General features: G+C 54.2%; 1 protein-coding gene across 1 annotated transcript; it reads left to right on the top strand.

Annotated features, from left to right (window-relative positions):
• The first annotated feature begins 4,254 nt into the window (after positions 1 to 4,254).
• GPR179 (G protein-coupled receptor 179) lies at positions 4,255 to 20,902 on the top strand. The gene is made up of 11 exons (XM_014833795.3): positions 4,255 to 5,189; positions 6,493 to 6,601; positions 8,229 to 8,316; positions 8,752 to 8,987; positions 9,752 to 9,820; positions 10,193 to 10,302; positions 10,609 to 10,847; positions 11,032 to 11,170; positions 11,832 to 11,937; positions 12,438 to 12,584; positions 13,931 to 20,902. The coding sequence occupies exons 1-11, from the start codon at positions 4,396 to 4,398 to the stop codon at positions 19,037 to 19,039; spliced, it is 7,146 nt and encodes a 2,381-aa protein (XP_014689281.3). The 5' UTR covers positions 4,255 to 4,395; the 3' UTR covers positions 19,040 to 20,902.
• Positions 20,903 to 20,911: the final 9 nt, after the last annotated feature.

Here is a 20,911-nt window from a genome sequence, read left to right as displayed (position 1 = left end):
ATGTAAGAGGAAAGAGAAAAACTGTCAGTTATGAGAGCGACTCCTTTGCTGACTCAGAAAACGATTTTCAAATGCTGAAAGTACATTTCCTCAATTTTTGTGCTATGCACAATGTATAAGCTATAGATATAACATATTAAATTTTAAGTCTGAATTAACATTTTCTCCATCACTTTCTTAAATGTAGATAATCAACAAAATAAATCAAGGCTTTCATTTGCAGCGTTTGCGGATTTCCATGGTGTAAATACTCCCACCATGGCTGATTTCAATCTATCAACTTGACTTTACTGAACACAGAGTTGGAAAGAGATGAGCAGTAGCATACCATTATGTAGTAGTTTCATCATGCAAATACAACAACATAAATAACCTTGAGAGCATGGGTAAATAATAGTAGTAAAATTATTAGGAAGTGATGAGTTTTGACATCTTTGATTTTAATATTTGTTTAATTATGATTGTTCAATTTAATTATTAATAGTGACTGGGTCTAACAACGGGCTTGCAAAATTCCTGAAATTTTAACACTTGGCTTTCACAAGCCTGTATGAGCCAGCTCCACAGCACCACTAGTCCTCATTTTTCTTATCTGCAAAAGGATAAGGATTGCTGCTCTGCTTACTTGCAGGCAGGTTGTGAAGATCAAGTAAGATCAAGCTTGTTGTGTAGAGGCAATGGGACTGGAGGCAGAGAGGCCAGTTAGGAAATAAATGCACTTGTTCCATGAGAGATGTTGAGGGATGCAAGGGATGAGGAGGATCAGCCAGCAGAATTTAGCAACTTTAGTACCTGAGGGTGCATCGAGGGGAAGAGGGTTAAGGGTCTGCTATGAGTCCTGCAGCCAGAGAGCCCTTTTTAAGATGGAAATTTGTCCATAGCCTGTGATTCTAACCCTTCATGGTTTCCCATTGTTCTTAGGCTAAAGACACAACTCCTTAAGGAGGCCTGTGGGGGTCTGACCCCTGTCTCTCTCTGGCCTCACTTCCCACCAGGCTCCACCTTGCTCTCTCCCCTGTACTAGCCTGTGTCTGGCTCGCACACATATGGCCATCGCATAAGCTATTCCTTTTTCTCTAAAGGCTTTTTCCTCCTCTTTTTGCTTAGTAAACTCCTACTCATCCTTTAGATTGGGCTCACTCCTCACTACCTCAGGGAAATCTCCCTGCCCAGGCACTTCCTCCTCACTGAGCTCCAAGACCACTCCTTTGTTGCAGGTATTGCACAGGTGTCATTTGTCATCTCTCTGTGGGGTTATTTGATTAAAGTCTAGCTTCCCTACTAAGCTGTAAGCTCCAGGAGGGCAGGGCTATGTTTGCTTTTTCCCCATCATGGACTCTCCAGTGCCAAGGACTGTGTCTGGCCCTTGATACCTAAGCATGGAATGGTGGTTCAACCTCACACCTTGTAGGAGGCTCCTGATACAAATCTATCTCTAATTGTGCACAAAAGAAGTAATATCCTTCCTTGCTCATGAAGAAACTGAAGCTCAGAGAGTTATTCACCTAGGGTCAGAGTTCAAAAAGGTGAGTGGAATTCAAGACCAGCTCTGTCTGACTCCAAAGATTTTATTCTCTACCCTCTCTCTCTCAGGTGTCACTCAGGTTCCTGGAGAAAAGAAATGAAATTGCTATAGGATCACAGAACACCCCACCCAACATCCCTGGCTGTCTCTGGAAAAGTCTCTGGCCCTGGAACAAATTACCCCATGAATGCAAGGTGTGTAGCTCGGCAGCGCCCTCTGCTGTCCAGCTGCTTCTTGGCCCCGGAGGGAGGCTGACCATGTCCACCACCTGGGGTATCGCCACCTGCCCAGAGCACAGAGGCTCAGGGGGACACACACAGGCTCTTTGTAAGGCAGGGCAAGGAATGCTGCCTTTTTTCACTTTCTTAAATGTCCAGGCCTGTAGCCCAGGTCCTGGAAAAGACATTGAAAATTAAGCTCCAAGCAAAGGGAGTGTATCTTTGTATGAGTTGTATTTGTGTTTGTTGAGTGGGTTTTGTGTCCACACATACCTCTTTCACTGAGGGCTATGTCAGTGGTTCCTGCAGTGGCAGGACCCTCAGTTCAACAGGTATGTGGAGAACAACTCAGAGACCTAAGCCAGTCCTGAGGTTCCCCCAGTCATCCAGCAGTGGGCTATGCTTCAGGGCTGCGGGATGAGCGGGACAGGTACAGTCCCTGCCGCTCTGGAACTTGCCATCTTGTTTGAGTCCCAATCGTGCCATTTCCTGGATGTACGACCAAGAGCAAATAATTAAGCATCTTTGAACCTGTTTCATTTGTAAGAATAAGTCAATAATAATCCCCCTTAGATGGGGCTGTTGTGGGGATTAAGTGAAAACTTACATCTAAATGCTAAAACACTATAAAGACATTAGTTGTTATTATTATTAAAAGCTTCTTGGAGGAAAAAACAAATTACTGTTTTGTCTTCACCTAATGTGTTTTGTTGGCCCTCAGCTAATGGCAACCAGTCATACCGAGAACGTGGAATGGGTCACTTGCTCCCCTCCATCCTCTCTCTGTTAACACACACATTATCAGAGAGGCCAAGGAGAGAGCCAGGGATGTGTGATACAGGTCTGACCCCACTGACCACTCAATGGCTTTACGGCCTGGAGAAGGTCACTCTGCTGACATTCACTTTTAGTTTTAGTTTCCTTCTGTATTAGAGAAAGGTCTGGGCTGGAGGCACTCTTAGTTCTTCCATCATAAGGATTCTGCTTGGGGGTGTCCTCTAGCCCCCTTCCCCTCCTCCCACACCTTACATTCCCATTTAGGGTTCTAAAGCAGAATTGTTGTTTGCAGAGGCCACCTGTAAAGCAAGGGAAGTTTTTAGCAACCACCACCCATCCCTTCCTACATACACTCAGTGATCAGAGACATTAAAGGTTTAAGATTGTAGGGGACAGAGTGAGAAGGGAAGAAGCCAAGAGACAGCATGCACAGGTGGGGCCAGATCACAGGGTGAGTAGGAGCACATTGGCAGTGGAAAGGTGATGGAAGTGGTGGCGGGGGGGGCAGGGGCTTCATTCTGCAGCTACCCGCAAGAATCCACACCCTTCCAGATCCAAGGAGGCTGCCTCAGACAGTGCTAACTCTGGGCCCCCCAGTTATGATGTTCAACAGAGGGAAGGATGTGAGGAGTAAGAAAACGAGGAAGAGCAGAATAGGTTAGGCACAGTTTTCATGAAGAAAGGAATAAGGCAGAGTCTAGGATGACAAAATGAAGATGGAAGAAGTGGAGGCGAAACTTTGCTCACTCTCTTCTCCCTGCCCCCATGATGTCTCCCCTCCCCGCCACCGGCTGGGTTGTTGACTCTGCGGTGCAGGAGAAGGAAGGTACCCCTGGGTTGGGAGGTGGAGACCTCGTGGAGGCTCCTGCTCTGTCCTGAACAAGAATGTGGTCCTAGGGAAGTCCCTTCCCCTCTCTGGGCCTTGATTTACTCCTCTGTAATGAGGCTTTATTAAGATCTCCAAGGTTGAATAACATAACAAGATGACGGTGGTGATTTGATGGGACAGTATAGGGGAGTCAGAGCTCTGGGTTTGAGTCTCAACTCAAAGTAGGCAGTTACGTGGTCTTGGGTGAGTCTGTGAGCCTCAGTGTCTGCATCTGTAAAATGGGGTTAAGAATATTTACCATCCATGGTTGTGGGGAAGATTCATTGAGATGACGCACGTGAAAAACACTTTATAAACTGCCACAGTCTGTACAAAGATTAATTGTGGTGATATTAGGCTCTCTTTCCCACCCTCACCATCCCCAATCTCCAATTCCAGTCAGCAGCACAGTGTCAGGGGGTACAGGCAGCCAGAGCAGATTGCCAGGAGATGCAGCTTGGCCCTTTATCATGCCCATCGCAATTGCTGCCAGGAGGCTGAGTGGAGCAGAGGGGCGGAGAGAGGGGCATAGGCTCATCTGTGGTTGCTATGGCACCCCATCCCGGATTTGCCCATCTCTCCTAATGGAGCAAAGGGCAGAGGGAGGGGGAGAGGTAGAGAGAACAACTGTTCCCTTCCTCTATCCTCCCATCTCTCTCTCTCTGGAGCAGATGTGAGGTGGGGAGTCAGGGGAGGGGGCCTAGATACTGGATAAGAGGGGGAGGGAAGAGTGGGGTGCCAGGATTTAGAGGGTTTGTGATAGGGGGCCACACTGAGAGAGAAGGGGGAAGAGCCCTCATGCCTACATCCAGAAGCCAGCTGATGACGTTATAGAGAAGAAAAAACAAGCAAGACAGCGCCAGCGTGAGAGAGAGGAAGAGAGAAAGCGAGGATAGGAGGCGTGGAGGCAGGCAGCCCCAGATTGCGGCCAGCCTCTGCCTGGGCTCTCCTGCCGCCAGATCCCCCAGGCAGCCTGGACCCCAGGGTCCCTGACAGCTGCCCCGAGGATGGGCACCAGGACAGTGGTCGTGCTGCCTCCTCTGTGGGGACTGCTGGGCTGCTGTTTCCTCTGCGGCTGGGCTCTAGGGGGTCCACGGCCCCTCCGCTCTCTGCCCCCGCTGTCCTCCCACATCAAGCCAGGATCTGTACCCATGTGGGTCCCCCTGGAGGGGCCTGAGGCAGCCCTGGCTTTTCTCTACTCTGGAGATGCCCAACAGCTGTCAGGGGCTAATTGCAGTGAGCGCTATGAAGCCCATGGGGCAGAAGCCAGACCAGGGCTCCCCCCAATCCTGTGGAGGGCAGCAGGCACCCTTGCCCAGGCCGCCAATTTCCTCAACATGCTGCTACAAGCCAACGACATCCGTGAGTCCAGTGTGGAGGAGGATGTGGAGTGGTACCAGGCACTGGTCCGCAGCGTGGCTGAGGGGGACCCAAGGGCGTACCGGGCTTTGCTGACCTTTAACCCTCCACCAGAGGCCAGCCACCTGCAGCTGGCCTTGCAGGCAACCCGGATGGGGGAGGAGACCATCCTTCAGGACTTGTCTGGGAACAGGGTGCAGGAGGAGAGCCCAACTGGGGCCCTGGACACCCCTGCCCTGCAGAAGCGGGTGCTGACCAACGACCTACAAAGCCTCGGCAGCCCCAAGTGGCCACGGGGAGATGGATATGTGGGGGACATACAGCACGTGAGGCTGTCTCCTCCCTTCCTGGAATGCCAGGAGGGCCGGCTCCGTCCCGGCTGGCTTATCACACTTTCGGCCACCTTCTACGGACTCAAGCCAGACCTCAGCCCCGAGGTCAGGTAAGTGGGTTTGTGCAGGATTCGATGCATTTGTGGGTACATAGGGGTGGGGGCGGTTCAAGTCCAGCCAGCTGTGCATGAGCAATTTGGCATGCACATGTGTGTCTGGGGGGCACAGATGTGTGTATTTGCATTCAGCTGTGTGTATTTGCAGTTGACTCTGGGAATCTGTAACTATGTTAACATAAACAGGTGTGAATGTACATTCTGTGTATGAATCAATCCACTTACATGTAGGTATACACGTGTGTGTATACAGATGTGTGGGTATAGCCAAGCATATATCTTGGCCCCCAGGTCTGAGTAGTGGGTGTAAGAGGCAGGAGAGGGCCTGATGTGGAAGACAGTGACAATCTATGAACAAGGCATCTCAGAGGAGCCAGATGGGCACTCTAGGAGTTAAACCCACTCGCTGCTCTCCAGCAATCTAGAGCTGTAAAAGGAGGCTTCTCCATGGAAAGGAAAATTCTTGGGGGGGCTTTGAACATTGCCCTTTCTGTCCAGGAGTTGGCAGGGTCCCCAGGGTCACTTCCAATGGCTATATTCTTACATCAAGTAGGTTCCACTGTTCTGCCTGTTCTGACCCAGGAGCCTGTGATACTCCTCAAATAAGTGACCCCCCTCAACCAGCGTAAAGAGATGATTAACAGCCCCGGTGGGAAGTAGGCAGCAAATGGGCATACTGCAAGGCATTCAACAATCAACATTGCTTTCCAGCTATGTGTCCCCGTTCATTGTCCCCAACGGGGTTCCCCTCCCACCGGCAGGAAGCCTGGCTCCTTGCCAGCTCTCTCCCCACTCAGCCCAGAGCAGAGGTTGAAAGCCCTTGGGCCAGGCAGCTCTTGCTTTGGGCTCCTCCATTCCCCATCTCCTTTGCTGTGATCAATTCAGACCTGGTTTAGGCAGAGTGAAGGGGTGGTTAATAGCTGAGCTCTGTGTGTGTGTGTATATGTGTAGTGGGGAAGTGTGAAAATCTCCTTCAGACACATCATCAGAGCCCCAGCTGCCACATGTCTTGACATGCCCCCTCCCTCTACCCATTGATAGAAACCAGGAAATGATAGGATGTTGAAAAGCTCAAGGACGGGGGGATAACCTAGGGAGAGGGAGACTGTTGCCCACAGAGACAGTGAGAGTTAATAGCACCAGAGAAACGAATGCATGTGTGCCCTCTCTCCCGACACATTGCAGCCACTGTGCTAAAGTTTGCAAAGCTTGCATTGCCCCATAGTCTGCAGCCCAAGGACACGTGTCCACCTTGACATCCTTTGCTGTGCCCCTAAGTGCCCATTCACTGTCCTAGGGGGCAGGTGCAGATGGATGTAGATCTTCAGAGCGTTGACATCAATCAGTGTGCTGGCGGCCCAGGCTGGTACGGTAACACGCACCTATGTGATCTCAACAGCACCCAGGTAAGGATAAGGAGGATGGGGGGGCGGCACTAGGGTCCTGCCTCCTACCCCCTTTCCCATCACTGCCACCACCCAGCTCCAAGGAGCAGCTGACAAAGGCACATCAGCTTCTCAAGGCATCAGTGGAGTCCCTGGTGATGAGATAGATAAAGATGAGACACCAGGCTTTTTATACGCAGCCTACCCTCTACCCTCCACCTGAGAAAGCCACCCTCTTCTTTTGAAATCTCAGTGTGTCTGTCTTCTCTCCCTTCTGTTGCTGCATGCTCCAGGATCCCTCCCCAGGACCATCTCCTGAGCCTCTATTAATCATCCCCTTTCATTCTCTTGGACCACGTTCTCCTTGTCAACAGAGCTGCAGGCTCCTCTGTCCCACAAAGGATGCTCTGTCGGTGTTTGTTTGTTGAAATAAGTGGAATTGCTGGTTGGGGCCCGGGAGGAATCTAACCAAAGACGGAGCTTGAAAGGCTCTGGGACTCAGGTAAAGGTGATGGAACCCAGGCCAGATGCTGGCAGAATCAAAGTCACGGATGCGGGAGAATTTGGATAATGGAAAGCAATGGCTGGTAATCCTGAAAGCCCAGTACTGGGAAACTGGGAGGCCAATGAACTAATCTTCTCCACGGTTACATTGACTGCATGCTTGTTCCTGAGCTGGACTGAAGCCAAGGAGAGCCCTGCAGCGTGCTGGGAGGTGGGGCAGGTTTGGGGACCTGCTGCTCTTCAGGACACATGTGTTTGAGCTATAAGTCCAGGGAGAGAGAAGGGCTCCCATTGTTCAGTGTGCTTTTAAACCCAGCCACATCCACATCTCTGGGTACACATTTGTCTGACTGTGCAGACTGTGGCAGGAAGAGTGTGTTCATGGTCCAGGCAAGAGGGGAAGCTGGGTCACAATTTCAGAAGCACTACCCTCTGGATATGCAGTCTCCCTGGGTTAACCCCTTCCTTTGCCCCACTGCTGTCTGTTCCTGACCACTCCCTCCAGCATATCTGGCTTCATCCATGTGCTCATCTTCCCTGTCTGGCTCTGAGGTCTGCTCTGGCCCCTGCTGGGCAAACATCAATGGGCAGAAGTGGAATAAAGAACTGGCCTTGGCATCCCACCAGCCTGGCATTAGGCTGGCATTAGGGCTAGGGAAAGCAGTCCTGTGTCAAAGCCAGATGGCCCCTGGCAGAGGAAGCTGCTCCCCTGTGGGGGCCTTTTCAACCCACCTGTGTGCCAATGAGGGAGGCTGATGGGCAACCTTTGAAGCAGGATGTAGGCACACAGATGTGGCTGTGCTTGGAGTCCTCCCTACTTCCATCTCCCCCCAGCACCTCACTCTAGAGATAGCTGGGCACTGGGGAGTGAGACCTATAAGGCTCCCATCCCTCTGCTGGTCTGAATAAAAGGGGGATCCATCCCTGTACTCTTTGCTTGGGGGTCTCTTTGAGGAGAGGCAGTAGTGGGCGGTAGAGTAGGGTTTCCATAGAGGAGGGAGGCTTCCCTAGACTAGGGAGAGCTTCTGGTGAAGTTCCCTAGTGTGGACCCAGGCACCATGGATAGAAAGGCAGATGGACCCTCCATCTCTTCCCAGGAGGGAAAGCCCCATGTAAATACCCGTTGTGTTTGTCATTCCCACAGTGTGTCCCCCTAGAGAGACAGGGCTTTGTCCTTGGCCGCTACCTCTGCCGCTGCCGACCTGGCTTCTACGGGGAGAGCCGCCCCGGAGGTATGGAACTGTGGTGAGGGCCAGGCAGGTGTTTTACACATTAGGCTGTTGCAGGGGGCCATCTGGGGAAGAAAGGCAGGCTGGGGTAAGACACTGGGAGGAAATTTGTGGGGCAAGGGCAGAGAGAGAGGTGGAGAGATGGAGAGGCAAGCAGGATCCAGTTTGGGGGTGTCTGTGCCTTCTGAGAATGAGCCCATAACACACCGATCTGATGCAAGTTGACCTCATAATGAGCCCTAGCATGGCATCACCTCGTCCTGTTATCCTGCCTTCCCTGGGGAGTACCCACTTCCTCATTCCTTCCCTTCCCGACCCCAGGGGCTAGGGACCATAGGAGGGCAGGGAGAGGGCTGTGGTGACCATCGGGAGAGAAGGCTGGGATCTCAGGATGCCCCAGCTGGGCCTCTCTCCCTGCACCCATCTTGTTCTTTATAGGGTTAGAGGAGAGTGCCGCCCAGCCTTCCGGGCAGTTTGGGTCCCCACAAGGCAGCTCCAGGAGGCTGCTGCGGTGCCAGCCATGTGCTGAGGGCTGCACTAGCTGCATCGATGCCACACCGTGCCTGGTGGATGAGGCCCTGGCGCTGCGGGCAGCAGTGCTGGCCTGCCAGGCCTGCTGCATGCTGGCCATCTTCCTGAGCATGCTGGTTTCCTACCGCTGCCGCCAGAGCAAGGCAAGGAAGGCCCCACATCTCTCTCCTGAACACATGTCCTACCCATCTTGGGTCCCTAGCATCAACTGAAAACTAGAGACTACCTAAGACTAGAACTTTCCATGGGAGAAACAGGTTCTGGCCTTGATTCTTAATCTAACTCACTATGGGACATTAGGCAAGTGACCTCACCGGTGGCCTTAGACCTGTTTCCTCACCTGTAAAATGAAGGCAATGGACTCGACTCGAAACACTGTGTAGGCACTAGGGGAAGGGATCCAGATCCTTGTGGAGCTCCCAGTTGAATGGAGGAAGCAGACATGTAAATAAAATGACAGCACAGCAAGACAGGGGCAAGGATGGAGGTGAACCAGGCTTGAAAGTCAACCAGATGGTCAGCAGGCAGAGAAGGGGCTATCTGGACAAGGGAGCAGTCTGACCCAAAGCTTGGAAAAACACGTGAGATCCCTTCTAGCTCCAGCAACCTCTGATTTGAGCCCATTTCTGCAGCAAGGCCCAGGCTGGGATTGGGATGGGCAGGTGGCTGGGGTGGCAGGGGCTACGTGAAACCTTGGCCTTAGCCAGGCTCAGTGCCAGTGGAGCTGAGCCTGTGGTGGGAGTGGGGGCATGGCTGTGGATGGAGAGGATGGAGCTAATGTTACAGGGGGAAACCTTAGCCCAGGGCCACAGCATGACTCCTAAAACAGGGCTGAGACCCTCCTGCACCATCGTCCAGGCTCTGTCCTTCCACTGCCCTGCTTACACGCCTCTCTCTGGGTTCACAGAGGATCCAGGCATCTGGAGTTGTCCTGCTGGAAACCATCCTTTTTGGATCCCTGCTGCTGTACTTCCCTGTGAGTTTGTGGCCAGAAGCTAACCCTACCTCCCAAGTCTCAACCTGGCACCCTCCAAACCCCAGAATCCTTCTTCCTCTCTGCCCTCTTGGGGGGATTCAGAGACCTCAAAATCCCCTACTCATATCCACAAATGCCAGGCTGGCCTAGTGAGCTCTGGAGCCAAACAGTCCAGGCTTAACAGGGCTCTGTGACCTGCTGTGAGACTTACAAGTCACCTAACCTTTCTAGGACTTAAGCTGCTCCTTTACAGAATGGAGTGACGACGCCTCTATTGCAAGGCTGTTAGGAGGATCATCAGTGTGTTTGGCAGAGGCCTGGCACGTAATGGAAGTGCAGGGGAGAGCAACCCTTTTTGTCCCTCCCCACCAGGTCTTCATCCTGTACTTCAAGCCCAGTATATTCCGCTGCATCGCTCTCCGCTGGGTCCGGCTGCTGGGTTTTGCCATTGTCTACGGCACCATTATACTCAAGCTTTATAGGTAGGGTCTGGGCAGACCTTGCTCTCACGCTGCTCACTCCAGGCCACCCCAGCTCATTTTTGGAATGGAGTTCTTCACAGCCAGACCCTTACCAGCTCCACTCCCCTGTGCCCCCAAGGCCTTCTCCCATCACTGTAGCCCTCTCCCCCATGTAACTTTCTGGAGGGTGAGGAGGCAGTGAACCACAGAAGGGATGGGAGGACAGGTATGTGTGGAGGGGAGGGAAGCAATGGACAGAGGCCAGAGCCCTGGCCCCTCTCCTTGGTCCTCCTCCATGCCCCCCACCCACCATCCACACCCTTGTAGAGTGCTCCAGCTCTTTCTGTCTCGAACGGCCCAGCGGGGCCCCCACCTGAGCAGCGGGCGGCTGCTGCGGCGTCTGGGGCTGCTCCTGCTGCTAGTGCTGGGCTTCCTGGCTGTGTGGACGGCGGGGGTCCTGGAAAGAGGCATCCAGCACACATCCCTGGTGACCCGAGGCCACACTCCCACAGGCCGCCACTTCTACCTCTGCCACCACGACCGCTGGGACTACATCATGGTTGTGGGTGAGCTGCTTCTGCTGAGCCCAGTCTGGCCCCTGGCTCTGCACCTCTAGGGGTCCTCTTGTCCTGTCCTCTGGCTTTGGACCCAGACCCCTGGCCCAGGCTCCCCACAGCAAGCCCTACAGAGAAAGGGGCAGCATGGCTGCTAAGGTGGTGCCTGGCTCTGTCCCTCCCTGCTTCCCCACAGCTGAGATGCTGCTCCTGTGCTGGGGCAGCTTCCTCTGCTACGCCACCCGGGCTGTCCCCTCCGCCTTCCACGAGCCGCGCTACATGGGCATCGCCCTGCACAACGAGCTGCTGCTCTCTGCTGCCTTCCATGCTGCCAGGTGAGGACAGGAGCTCCTACTTATGACTCCTCCCACCCCAACATCATGCCTCACCTTTCCCAGGTGAGGTCCCTTAATCCCATGGCCGCCCTTGCAACACTACTATGCCTTAGCAATGTGAGGAAGGCCCACCACCTGTAGCTCTCTCCCTACTCCACAGATACCCTTCCTGCATGGAACCCAACACCCAAGAAAAGGAAGCGTGCCCCACTCCTAATTCCTCTCCCATTCCTAAGCCACTTCTCCAGCACCCTCATCATGCTCCTTCCCACACATACTCAGTTTTCCCTGCCTTCTTCCTCCTCATACCTCGGTGATCCCAGCAACAGGCCTGCTGAGTGTCTACAAGGACCTGGCCCTGTGGCGGAGGCAGAATCAACCCACAGGGCAGCCCATAACAGAGTTGTGGAGCATGAGTCTGTGCTATAGGCAGAAAGAGAAGGCGAGCTGGAGTAGTCTGGGAGGGCTTCTTGGAGGTGGGGGTTAACATGAGCTAGGACCTACATCCTAGAGAGGGCAGGAAGAAGAAAGAGTATCTTCGTCATTCCACCCAGCCCCTCCATGGAGATCAGGGCTGGGGCTGGGGAGGTAAGCCAGTGGGGGCAGGGAGGAGGGCCACTCCCACCTGCTGCCAACCATCCCCCTCCTACCCCACCCTCAGGTTTGTGCTGGTTCCCTCCCTGCACCCAGACTGGACCCTCCTCCTCTTCTTCTTCCACACCCACAGCACAGTCACCGCCACACTGGCTCTGATCTTCATCCCTAAGGTGAGGTCTTCCCCCTTCTGGATGTGAGGCAGACCCCCAGCCCTTTGTAAGGGGCACTGTATGTCTGCTGCTGCAGCAGCGCCCTCTCCAGGTCAGAGTGAGGATGACACCCTGGGGTGAGTGGGTTCTGAGCAACCTGGGCCCTAAGCCAGGAGCCACTTGGGGGAGGAAGCTACCACCTCTCTGCCTCCAATCCCTGAGCAAAGGAATACGAGCTAGGGCTGGAGGAGTTCTTGTAACACAACTGAAAACCAACTCAGGAGCAGCTAAAGAGGGACAGGGCTAGGAATTGTGGGGGCGGGGGTTAGGACCCCCCTGGTCTCTGAGCTAGAGAAAGTCAGGGAGGATAAGGCGGAGCAAAACTCTTCGGACCCCCAGAATTTCAAATCAGAGGTAGGGTGAGGATTCACAAAGTAAAGGCGTGTTCCACAGGGCAGGGGGAGTAGAAGTGAACAGGGAGCCCAGGTGACTCTTTCTCCAATCATGCCCACCCTGGCCAGTTCTGGAAGTCGGGGGCTCCTCCCCGAGAGGAGATCGTGGACGAGGTTTATGAGGATGAGCTGGGCCTGCAGCGCTCGGCCTCCTACCTTGGCAGCAGCATCGCGTCAGCCTGGAGCGATCGCAGCCTGGACCCCGGAGATATTCGGGTATGTGCCACCCTCCCCGCCTCCTTGTGATGCTGGCTTTTAGGGACTGGCACTGCTGCCCTGCCACCTGGGCTGTGTGCCACTGCAGGTCCCCTGCCCTGCCCCTCGTTTTTCCTCTCTCCAAGACTTGCCTCCCTCCCTTCTCCATGACTGTATTTGAAGGAGGCCACATACCAGCCTGGTACCTGAGGCCCAGGCCACTTGGCCAGTTAGAGGCAGAGCCGTGAGTGGAGCTCCAATCCCGTGTCCTCCACCCCCACTAGTGGGGCATCATGAGTGCCGACTAAGAAGACCCACACCAGGGCAGTGGGTGACCCTAGGGCCAGCCGTGGGGCTGGGTGGTTCAGGCAGTGAGTGGCTACCAGAGACTTCCACACCAGGATCCCCTTTCCCTGGACCTGGCAATCTTAGAGAAAGGAAGATCTTCCTGAGTCCTACAGTAAGAGAGCATCCTTACTCCTATTTTTCTGCTTAGGAGTATCACTATAGTCAGGGGAACCCTAACGAGAGGCTCAGTGGGTGGGAAATAAGGAGACCTGGTGGTCTAAGCCCATTGTTTTATCAAACCTAAGGTGTAGGAACAACCTCAGAACGTCATTTTGTCTACCCCCTCCACCTCCACTGGGGCCCACCTCTAGACTTGACTTGTTTCTATCTCCCAGTTCCCTCGTCCCAACTGCCCCTGCCTCTCCCGCTGTGTCCTCCTCACCCTCTGAGCTCCGCCCCCCTGGGTATAGGCTGAACTGAGACCCCAATTCAGCAGGGAGGCCCACTGCCACAGCAATGCTCGCCTGCACCCCCCTCCACTTTGCAGAGCAACAACCAGTCTACTCTTCCCTATGCTGGCTCTGGGGATAAACCCAAAGTATGACTTTCAAAGCCCCATTCCATCATTTACACCTGCGTATGGCACTTTTCACACCCACAGGGCCTTCAACGTCATACAATCCTCTTAAGGAAGCTACCTAAGCAGGCAGCCAGTTACTGTTACTTTATAGAAGCAGAGGCTCAGAGTTCAAGGAAATAGCCTTGAGGCACATGATGGGTCAGCAGCCTCAAACCCAGGTTTCCCATCCCCAAAGTTGCTGATTTCCCGCCAGACCACAGTGCCCAGCACTGAGTGGATCTGGCTTGGAACTAGGTTGGCACTGGTCTTGCAGGAACAGAGAGGTGAATTTCTGAGAATTTTCAAAGCAGGGAAGGGACAGAGCATGGCGGGAAAGAAATCCCCTAGAGGAAATGGTCTGAATAAGGGCGCAGGGGACAACAGTGCAGCCAGGGGCTGGAGAGAGCTTAGCCCGCCCATCTGAACGTCAGCTCTTCTCCTCACTCCTCCCTCCCCGCAGGACGAGTTGAAGAAGCTCTATGCCCAGCTAGAGGTCCACAAGACCAAGGAAATGGCTGCTAACAACCCCCACCTGCCCAAGAAGCGGAGCAGCTGGCGCCAGGGCCTGGGCCGCTCCTTCATGAGGTGCCTGGCCGAGTTCCCCGAGGCCCTGACCAGGCAGCACTCCCGGGACTCGGGCTCCCCGGGCCACAGCAGCCTGCCCGGCTCTTCCCGCCGCCGGCTCCTCAGCGCCAGCCTCCAGGAACCTGAGGGGCCACCGGCCCTGCGCAAGTCCTGCAGCACCTATGACCACCACGACCATCGCAGGGAGCAGGACCCGCCTCTCCTCGACTCACTGCTGAGGAGGAAGTTAGCCAAGAAGGCCTCTCAGGCTGAGAGCCCGGAGCCAGAGGAAGGGCCCCCTGCCCTGGGCTTCAGGTCAGCCAGCGCCCACAACCTGACAGTGGGAGAGAAGCTCCCCAGAGCCCGGCCCGCCTCCCTGCAGAAGTCGCTCAGTGTCGTGGCTGGCTCCAGGGAAAAGGCCTTGCTCGTGGCCAGCCAGGCCTACTTGGAGGAGACCTATCGGCAGGCGAAGGAGCGAGAGGAGAGAAAGAAGGCAGAGGCAGCCTTGGCGAGCCCAGGGCGGAGGCCGTCCAGGAGGCTGGAGCGAGCTCGAGGCCCCCTGTCAGCCCCACCTTCCCCTGCCAAGAGCAGCAGCATGGACAGCTCCCACGCCTCTGGGAAGCTTCATGAGGAGGCTGTGAGAAGACTGCCTCACCCACCTATTCGGCACCAGGTCTCCACACCCGTCATGGCCCTGTCTGGGGCCTGCCTGGGGGAGCCAAGGATGCTGTCTCCCACCTCCACCTTGGCTCCAGCTCTGATGCCTGCTCCAGCCCCAGTTCCGGCCCCTGCCCTGGCACCAGTCCCAGGACCCCCCCAAAGCCCTAACTTACTCACCTTTATCTGTCCCTGGGAGAATGCAGAACTGCCAGTCAAGAAAGAAAATGTGGCTCAAGCAGGCCCCTCAGGGCCAGAGCAAAGCAGCCACTCCCCGGCCCCAGCTCGGGCCAGGCTCTGGCGGGCCCTCTCTGTTGCAGTAGAGAGAAGGGGGTCTGGGGAGAATGGGAAGGACACAGAGGATGGCCATCTCCAGGGGGAAGCTGATGATGGGGATGAGAACAAGCCCAAGATCTTCCCTAAATCCCACAGCCTCAAGACCCCTGTTCAGCAGGGCTCCATGCGCAGCCTGGGACTGGCTATCAAAGCTCTGACCCGTTCTCGGAGCACCTACCGAGAGAAGGAGAGTGGGGCAGGGAGTCCTGAGAAGGAGGAGAAGCGCAGAGCTTCAGGAGAGGGGGTGGGGGCATGCCCCAGATCTCCCAGGTTAGGCCGGCCCAAGGCAGTGAGTAAGCAGGCGGCCCTCACCCCTTGTGACGATGAGGAGTCCCTCCAGAACCAACAGAATGCTCACACCAGCAGAATGCTCCAAGTCTGTCACCAGGAGGGCAGCAGGGAACAAGACAACAGAGGCAGGAGGACATCCCAGAGCCTAGAAGAGGGGAAAGTTGAGAAAGCAGGTTTGACAGGGCCTACCACACTGAGGCCAGTCAGGCAGGGCACAGCTGGGGACAAAAATGCTGAGCGAGCAAAAGGAGCCCCTGTGGGGTGGCAGGAACTGCCTCAAGCTGGCCTTCAGTCCCTGGGCAGTGCTGACTGCAAGGTGGCAGAGGTATGCCCCTGGGAAGTCACCGAGGCAGCAGCGTGTCAGCCTGACAGTAGCAGCAAGGCTGAAATCTGCCCCTGGGAGGTGACTGAAGGAGCCCCTGAGAAGGGGGCATTGAGACAAGATCTAGATGATTCTCAAGAGGAGAGGGGAAAAGCCTCAGAAAAGTCAGAGTCCAAAGATGTGGTCGCCATTGCTCGGAAAAAGCCAGAGAGGCTGGTCAGGGGGCAGGAAGCTGTGTGTCCCTGGGAGAGTGCCGATCCTGGGGGTCTGTCCCCTCGGTCAGCACCTCAGGACTCGGACAGAACCAAGGGCAGGTCTGAGACGTCGGGCAGTGCGGAGGCTAGAGAGGTGGAGAAGAGACGGCGGGAAGCCACTGGCTCAGAAGCTTGTATACCCAACAAGGCCAAGGCAGAGCTGTGTCCCTGGGAGGCAAGTGGAGGAGGAGAGAATGGGAAACCGTCCCAGGAGGGAGTGAAGCAGTTCCCCCAGGAAAAGCAGAAATCTCCCAAGAAAGCAACCTTCTGGAAAGAACAGAACCTGGGTGGAGACATGGAGTCTCTTTGTCCATGGGAGAGGACAGATTTCCGAGGTCCCACAGCAGTCTCCACTCAGGCCCCAGGAACCCCCCAGTGCTCAGGGGGTTTGGGCAGCAGCATCGTGGAGGTGTGTCCATGGGAGGCAGGAGACGCTCCTGCTGTCAGGAGAGCGGAGCTGTGTCCCTGGGAGCTGGGTGATGAGGTAACAGAGAAGGAAATGCTGAGTCAGGGGACAGGTAGAGAATCTCTCCAGGAAAAGGGGAAAACCTCCAGAAAAGGGAGCTCTGGAGAGACAGGGGCACAAACTGGGAGAGCAGAGCAGAAGTTTAGTCAACAGGAGGAGCTGGTGTGTCCCTGGGAGAGCACGGCCCCTGGGCACTCCAGCCCATGTCTAGACAATTCCTCATCCAGAGCTGGTGGCCAACTCCTCAGCAATGGAGGAAAGAGGCCCATGCAGGACAGTCCACAGGAAGACTATAGGCCAGAAATAAAGGAAGTAACACCTGCCAAGGCAGAAATCTGTCCCTGGGAGGTGAATGAAAGAACAACAGAGGACTGGACATCAGGACAGGCACGAAAAGGAGGAGACTCTCAAAAGGACAAGAAGAAAATGCCTGGAACATCAGGAATCAAAGATGTCACAGCTTGGGAAAAGCCTGAGGGACAGAACAAGAAGCAGGAAGCAGTCTGTCCTTGGGAGAGTGTGGACCCTGGCAGCTTCTCCCCACAACCAGGTCCTCAAGACACATTTAGACCCAAAGCCAGTTTCCAGGTGTCAGGTGGTGTGGGAAGCAAGACTGCTGCGATCCGTCCGTGGGACGCGGAGGGAACTCTGCCTGCCGACAGGGCCGGGCTCCGGCCCTGGGAGGGGAGTGCTGGAGCAGCGCAGGAGAGGGCTTTGGCCGTTGAGGCCATTAGGGAATTGCCAATCAATACAAGAAAGGCTTCTGCAGATTCTGGACCCGGCGAGATAGCTGTTACTGCTCCAAAGAAGCCAGAGAGGCCAGCCCAGGAGCGGAAGGTAGCCTTGGATCCAGGGGGCTCCTCTCAGCATTCAGACACCCTGGACACTGACAGACCAAAAGCTGGATTCCAGGAACTGGACCGTGTGGGGTGCAGGCCAGTTGAGGTATGTCCCTGGGAAGTGGAGGAAGCGCCTACCAGTGAAAAAGCCAAGATTTGTCCCTGGGAGGTCAATGAAGGAGCTACTGGGAAGGGACTGGAGCAAGAGTTGGGGAGTGATTCAGCAAGTCAGAGGGAGGAAACTCTAGAAAAGGGGAGACTCACCTCTCTAGAAGAAAACATATCAAAATGGGAGACAAAACTGAATCAAGAGCAGGAAGCCATTTGCCCTCAGGAGAAGGACTCGAGGGAACCCTCTGCTCAGGCTTCGGAGGTCTCAGACTTGTCCATCAGCATGAGTAGCAAAGTGGCAGAGGGGCATTCTTTGGAAGTGAGTGAGGAGGCAGCAGAGAAAGGGGACCTGACACAAGACCCAAAGACAGGCTCCCTCCCAGAACACATAACCCAAGAAAAAGCTCCATCTTCGAAAGGAGAAGAATTCACTACTGAAGATGGGGAAAAAGCAAGCAATGAGCTAAAACCTATCTGTTCACACGAGAGCATGGCCCCAGCAGGTTCTTCCTTCCACGCAGACAGTCAGTGCCTTGACCAATCTAAAGCTGGCTCTCGGGTGCCGGTCAGCATTGGGGGCAGGCTCGCTGAGGGGTGCCCATGGAATGCTCCTGCCCTGGATGCTCATGCACCTGACAGCAGTGCCAAAGCTGAGATCTGTCCCTGGGAGGTGACTGAAAGAATCCCTGAGGAAGAGGTGTCAAGACTGGATGGAAAAGGGGAAGCTCAAGAGAAGGAGGGGAAAGCCCCAGAAGAAACAGAGCCTGAAGTTGTAGCAGTTCAGGAAAGGCCAGAGAGGGCAGATGGGAAGCAGGAGGCTGTGTGTCCTCAGGAGAGTCAGGATTGTGGAGGTCTGTCTCCACAACCAGCCCCACCAGCTCCTGACAGAGGCAAAGGCAGTTGTGAGGCAGCAGGCAGTGTGGGGGCCAGGGTAGCAGAAGTGTGTCCGTGGGAGGGGGAAGAGGCGCCCTCTGCCAAGAAAGCAGAAATCTGCCCTTGGGAGGTGAGTGGAGGAGCAGCAGAGAAATGGGGACTGGAACAAGAGGTGGACAGAGAATCCCAAAGGCAAGGAGAGATGTTCCTTCAAAAGGCAGGATCTGGAGGGACTGAAGAACTCTATTCAAAAGCAGCAGCCAAAGTCAGCAGAGAGCAAGAGACAGTCTGCCCCTGGGAAGGCACAGGTTCTGGGGGGCTCCTCCCCCAGCCAGATGCTCTGGACACTGACCAACTTGCAGTCAGTCTCCATGGAGCAAGCAGTATGGGGAGCAGGATGGCAGAGCTGTGTCAATGGGAGGTCACAGATCCAGAAGGAAATATAATAAAGGGCACCATGGCAGACATCTGTCCTTGGGAGGAAACTAGAGCCCCATCTGAGGAATCTGGCCTCCTGGCTTTAACAGCAACTCAGACAGAAATATTTTTCCCCACAGCCCCTGAGAAACCACCACACCTTTTAGTCCACAGACCTCTGGGTAGCTTCCTTCCAGAGAGCAAAAGCCCCCGCCCCAAGGTGAGCAAGCCAGCCGGTACTATTACTCTGGAAGGTGTCAGGGAGCTCCAAGGACCTTCAGGACTTGGGCCAAGGACCAGCTTAGCCCCAGAGCCAAGTCTCCAAGAAGCTGAGGATCAGAAGTCTTCCTCCTTAACTGAAGACCAAGGAGAAGTAGCTTCTAAAGCTCAACATGAAGAATTTGCCCCTCCAACTGTCTATCCTTGGGACTGGGAGTGACAACTCCATCAGGTGAGGTGGCTAGTTTTCAGGAACCATGGTCTCTTCCAAGTCCGAGGTGTTCTCAAAGAGCTGAATCAAAGACACTTGGCCACATCCCCTCTCCAAGAAGGCCAGAAGTCAATTCATTCCAAAGACAAATTATACAAGAAGGGTGCAGCTCAGACCCCAAAAGCAAGTCCCACCCTCTCTTTACTTCCAACTCTTCTTCCTTTTCCAGGGAACAAAGGCCAGATGCTCTGTTCCTAACGAAGCCTCCCATCGAGTTAGAGTCCTCAACACAAGCCATCTGTATCTGGACACTCACTTGTAAAGCCAAAGTTAGGGATGACAGGACATCAGCAGTGCCCAGACCACATTTTCTCATAGGGAGACCCAAGTCTTCTCTGAAGGCTACAAAGGACCATTTTTTTTAGAAGAAACTAAGCCACACAAGGCATTGGTTAACATGGAGACTGAGGATCAGACAAGGCTATTAAGGTCACCATAGGATGATTAAGAAGCCACTTAATTCAAGTTCAAAGATATTTGGTGGGGAAAATGGCTCAAAAGAGGTGCTGAAATGCTTTGCAGCCCTTGTCATTTTGACTTTGGATCTCCAATTTCTGCTTTACTGATTCTCATACCTGCCCTGCCTGACCCCTGAAGTAAAGCCCATCAAGCAATCCTACCTCCATATTAACACCTGCCATTCAAAGCAGCATCCGAGACAGACAGCGTGGGAGGAAAGGCAATCGCCCCACGCACTGGCCAGGGTGGAGTTCTCCCTTTCAGAACCAACCCCCCAAGTCCCAGTTTAAGGAGTATGCGCCTCGCCAGCTTTCTCAGATGGTCTCCCCTTCTTCCTGCCCTGTCTTTTGCCAATCTCGAGAGTTCATCTCACCGGCTCATTCTCCTCATCTTAGCCTTTCTGTGCTGTCATTAAAGGGACCCCACTCTGTTGTCAATGCAGCTGGAGCCAGGGGGAATCTCTGATTCTGATGTGAGAACCACTCCAAATCACTTGCTCAGTAACAAGAGGCCCACATCAGTCTCCTTCCTGAGAATCCTGAGAAAGAAACGAGGTCCAGTTTACAGCCAGCACCGTAACTGCCCCGAAAAAGAGTAGTGCTCCAGGGCAGGTTAGAGGCCTGAGGGCCAGAGAAAGGAAATCGTGTACCTACAAAGCCTTCTTTCTTAGCTCTCTCTCCTTAGCTTGGTTCTGTTCTCTCAAGCGGTTCAGGCTACCCTTGCTTGAGTGGTCCTAGATAAGAGCACTGGAATCAGATGATACTACCAGAGCGAAAGGAGGGAGGAGAAAAATACTGGTCAAAGAAGTCCCAAGATTGGCAGGGGTGAGGTGAAGGTGGAAACAGGCACATAAAATGTGGCAGAGCCGGGCAGGGGCCCTGAAGATGGCAGTAAGCCCATCCTCTAACTGGACAGATACCGATGCCATTCACGTGGAGGAAAAAGACAAAAATAAGAGACCAAACACCCAATGGGAAAAAAATGAGTCTGCATGTAAATACTCTGGGCAGCTACAGGACTTCAGAGAAAAACTAGCAAAGTGCTCCATTTCCAAAAAGGCGAAGAAATGGAGTAACCTGCTCTTTCAGGGACTGGATATCCTTGTTCCCATATCTAGGCCCTCCCACTTACCTAGGTCCCCTGCCCTGGGCTTTCAGAGCAGTAACTTGAGTATGTTGTTGCTCTGGGCATTGGCTAGTTAACCCCACAGCTTCTGAGCCAATGCAAATTTTGCTAACCACACCTCAGAATAATTCCATTGGGTCTGGTCTAGCCCGGAACAGAAAAGTTGTCCCTATACCCACTGTTGTGAAACAAACCACGGGGAAAAAAAATAAAGAATGCTTTTCTTCTGACCACAGC

This window comes from Equus asinus, chromosome 13 (genome assembly GCF_041296235.1).
Source record: "Equus asinus isolate D_3611 breed Donkey chromosome 13, EquAss-T2T_v2, whole genome shotgun sequence".
Classification (NCBI taxonomy): domain Eukaryota; kingdom Metazoa; phylum Chordata; class Mammalia; order Perissodactyla; family Equidae; genus Equus; species Equus asinus.
This window is presented reverse-complemented; position numbering and strand designations above follow the sequence as displayed.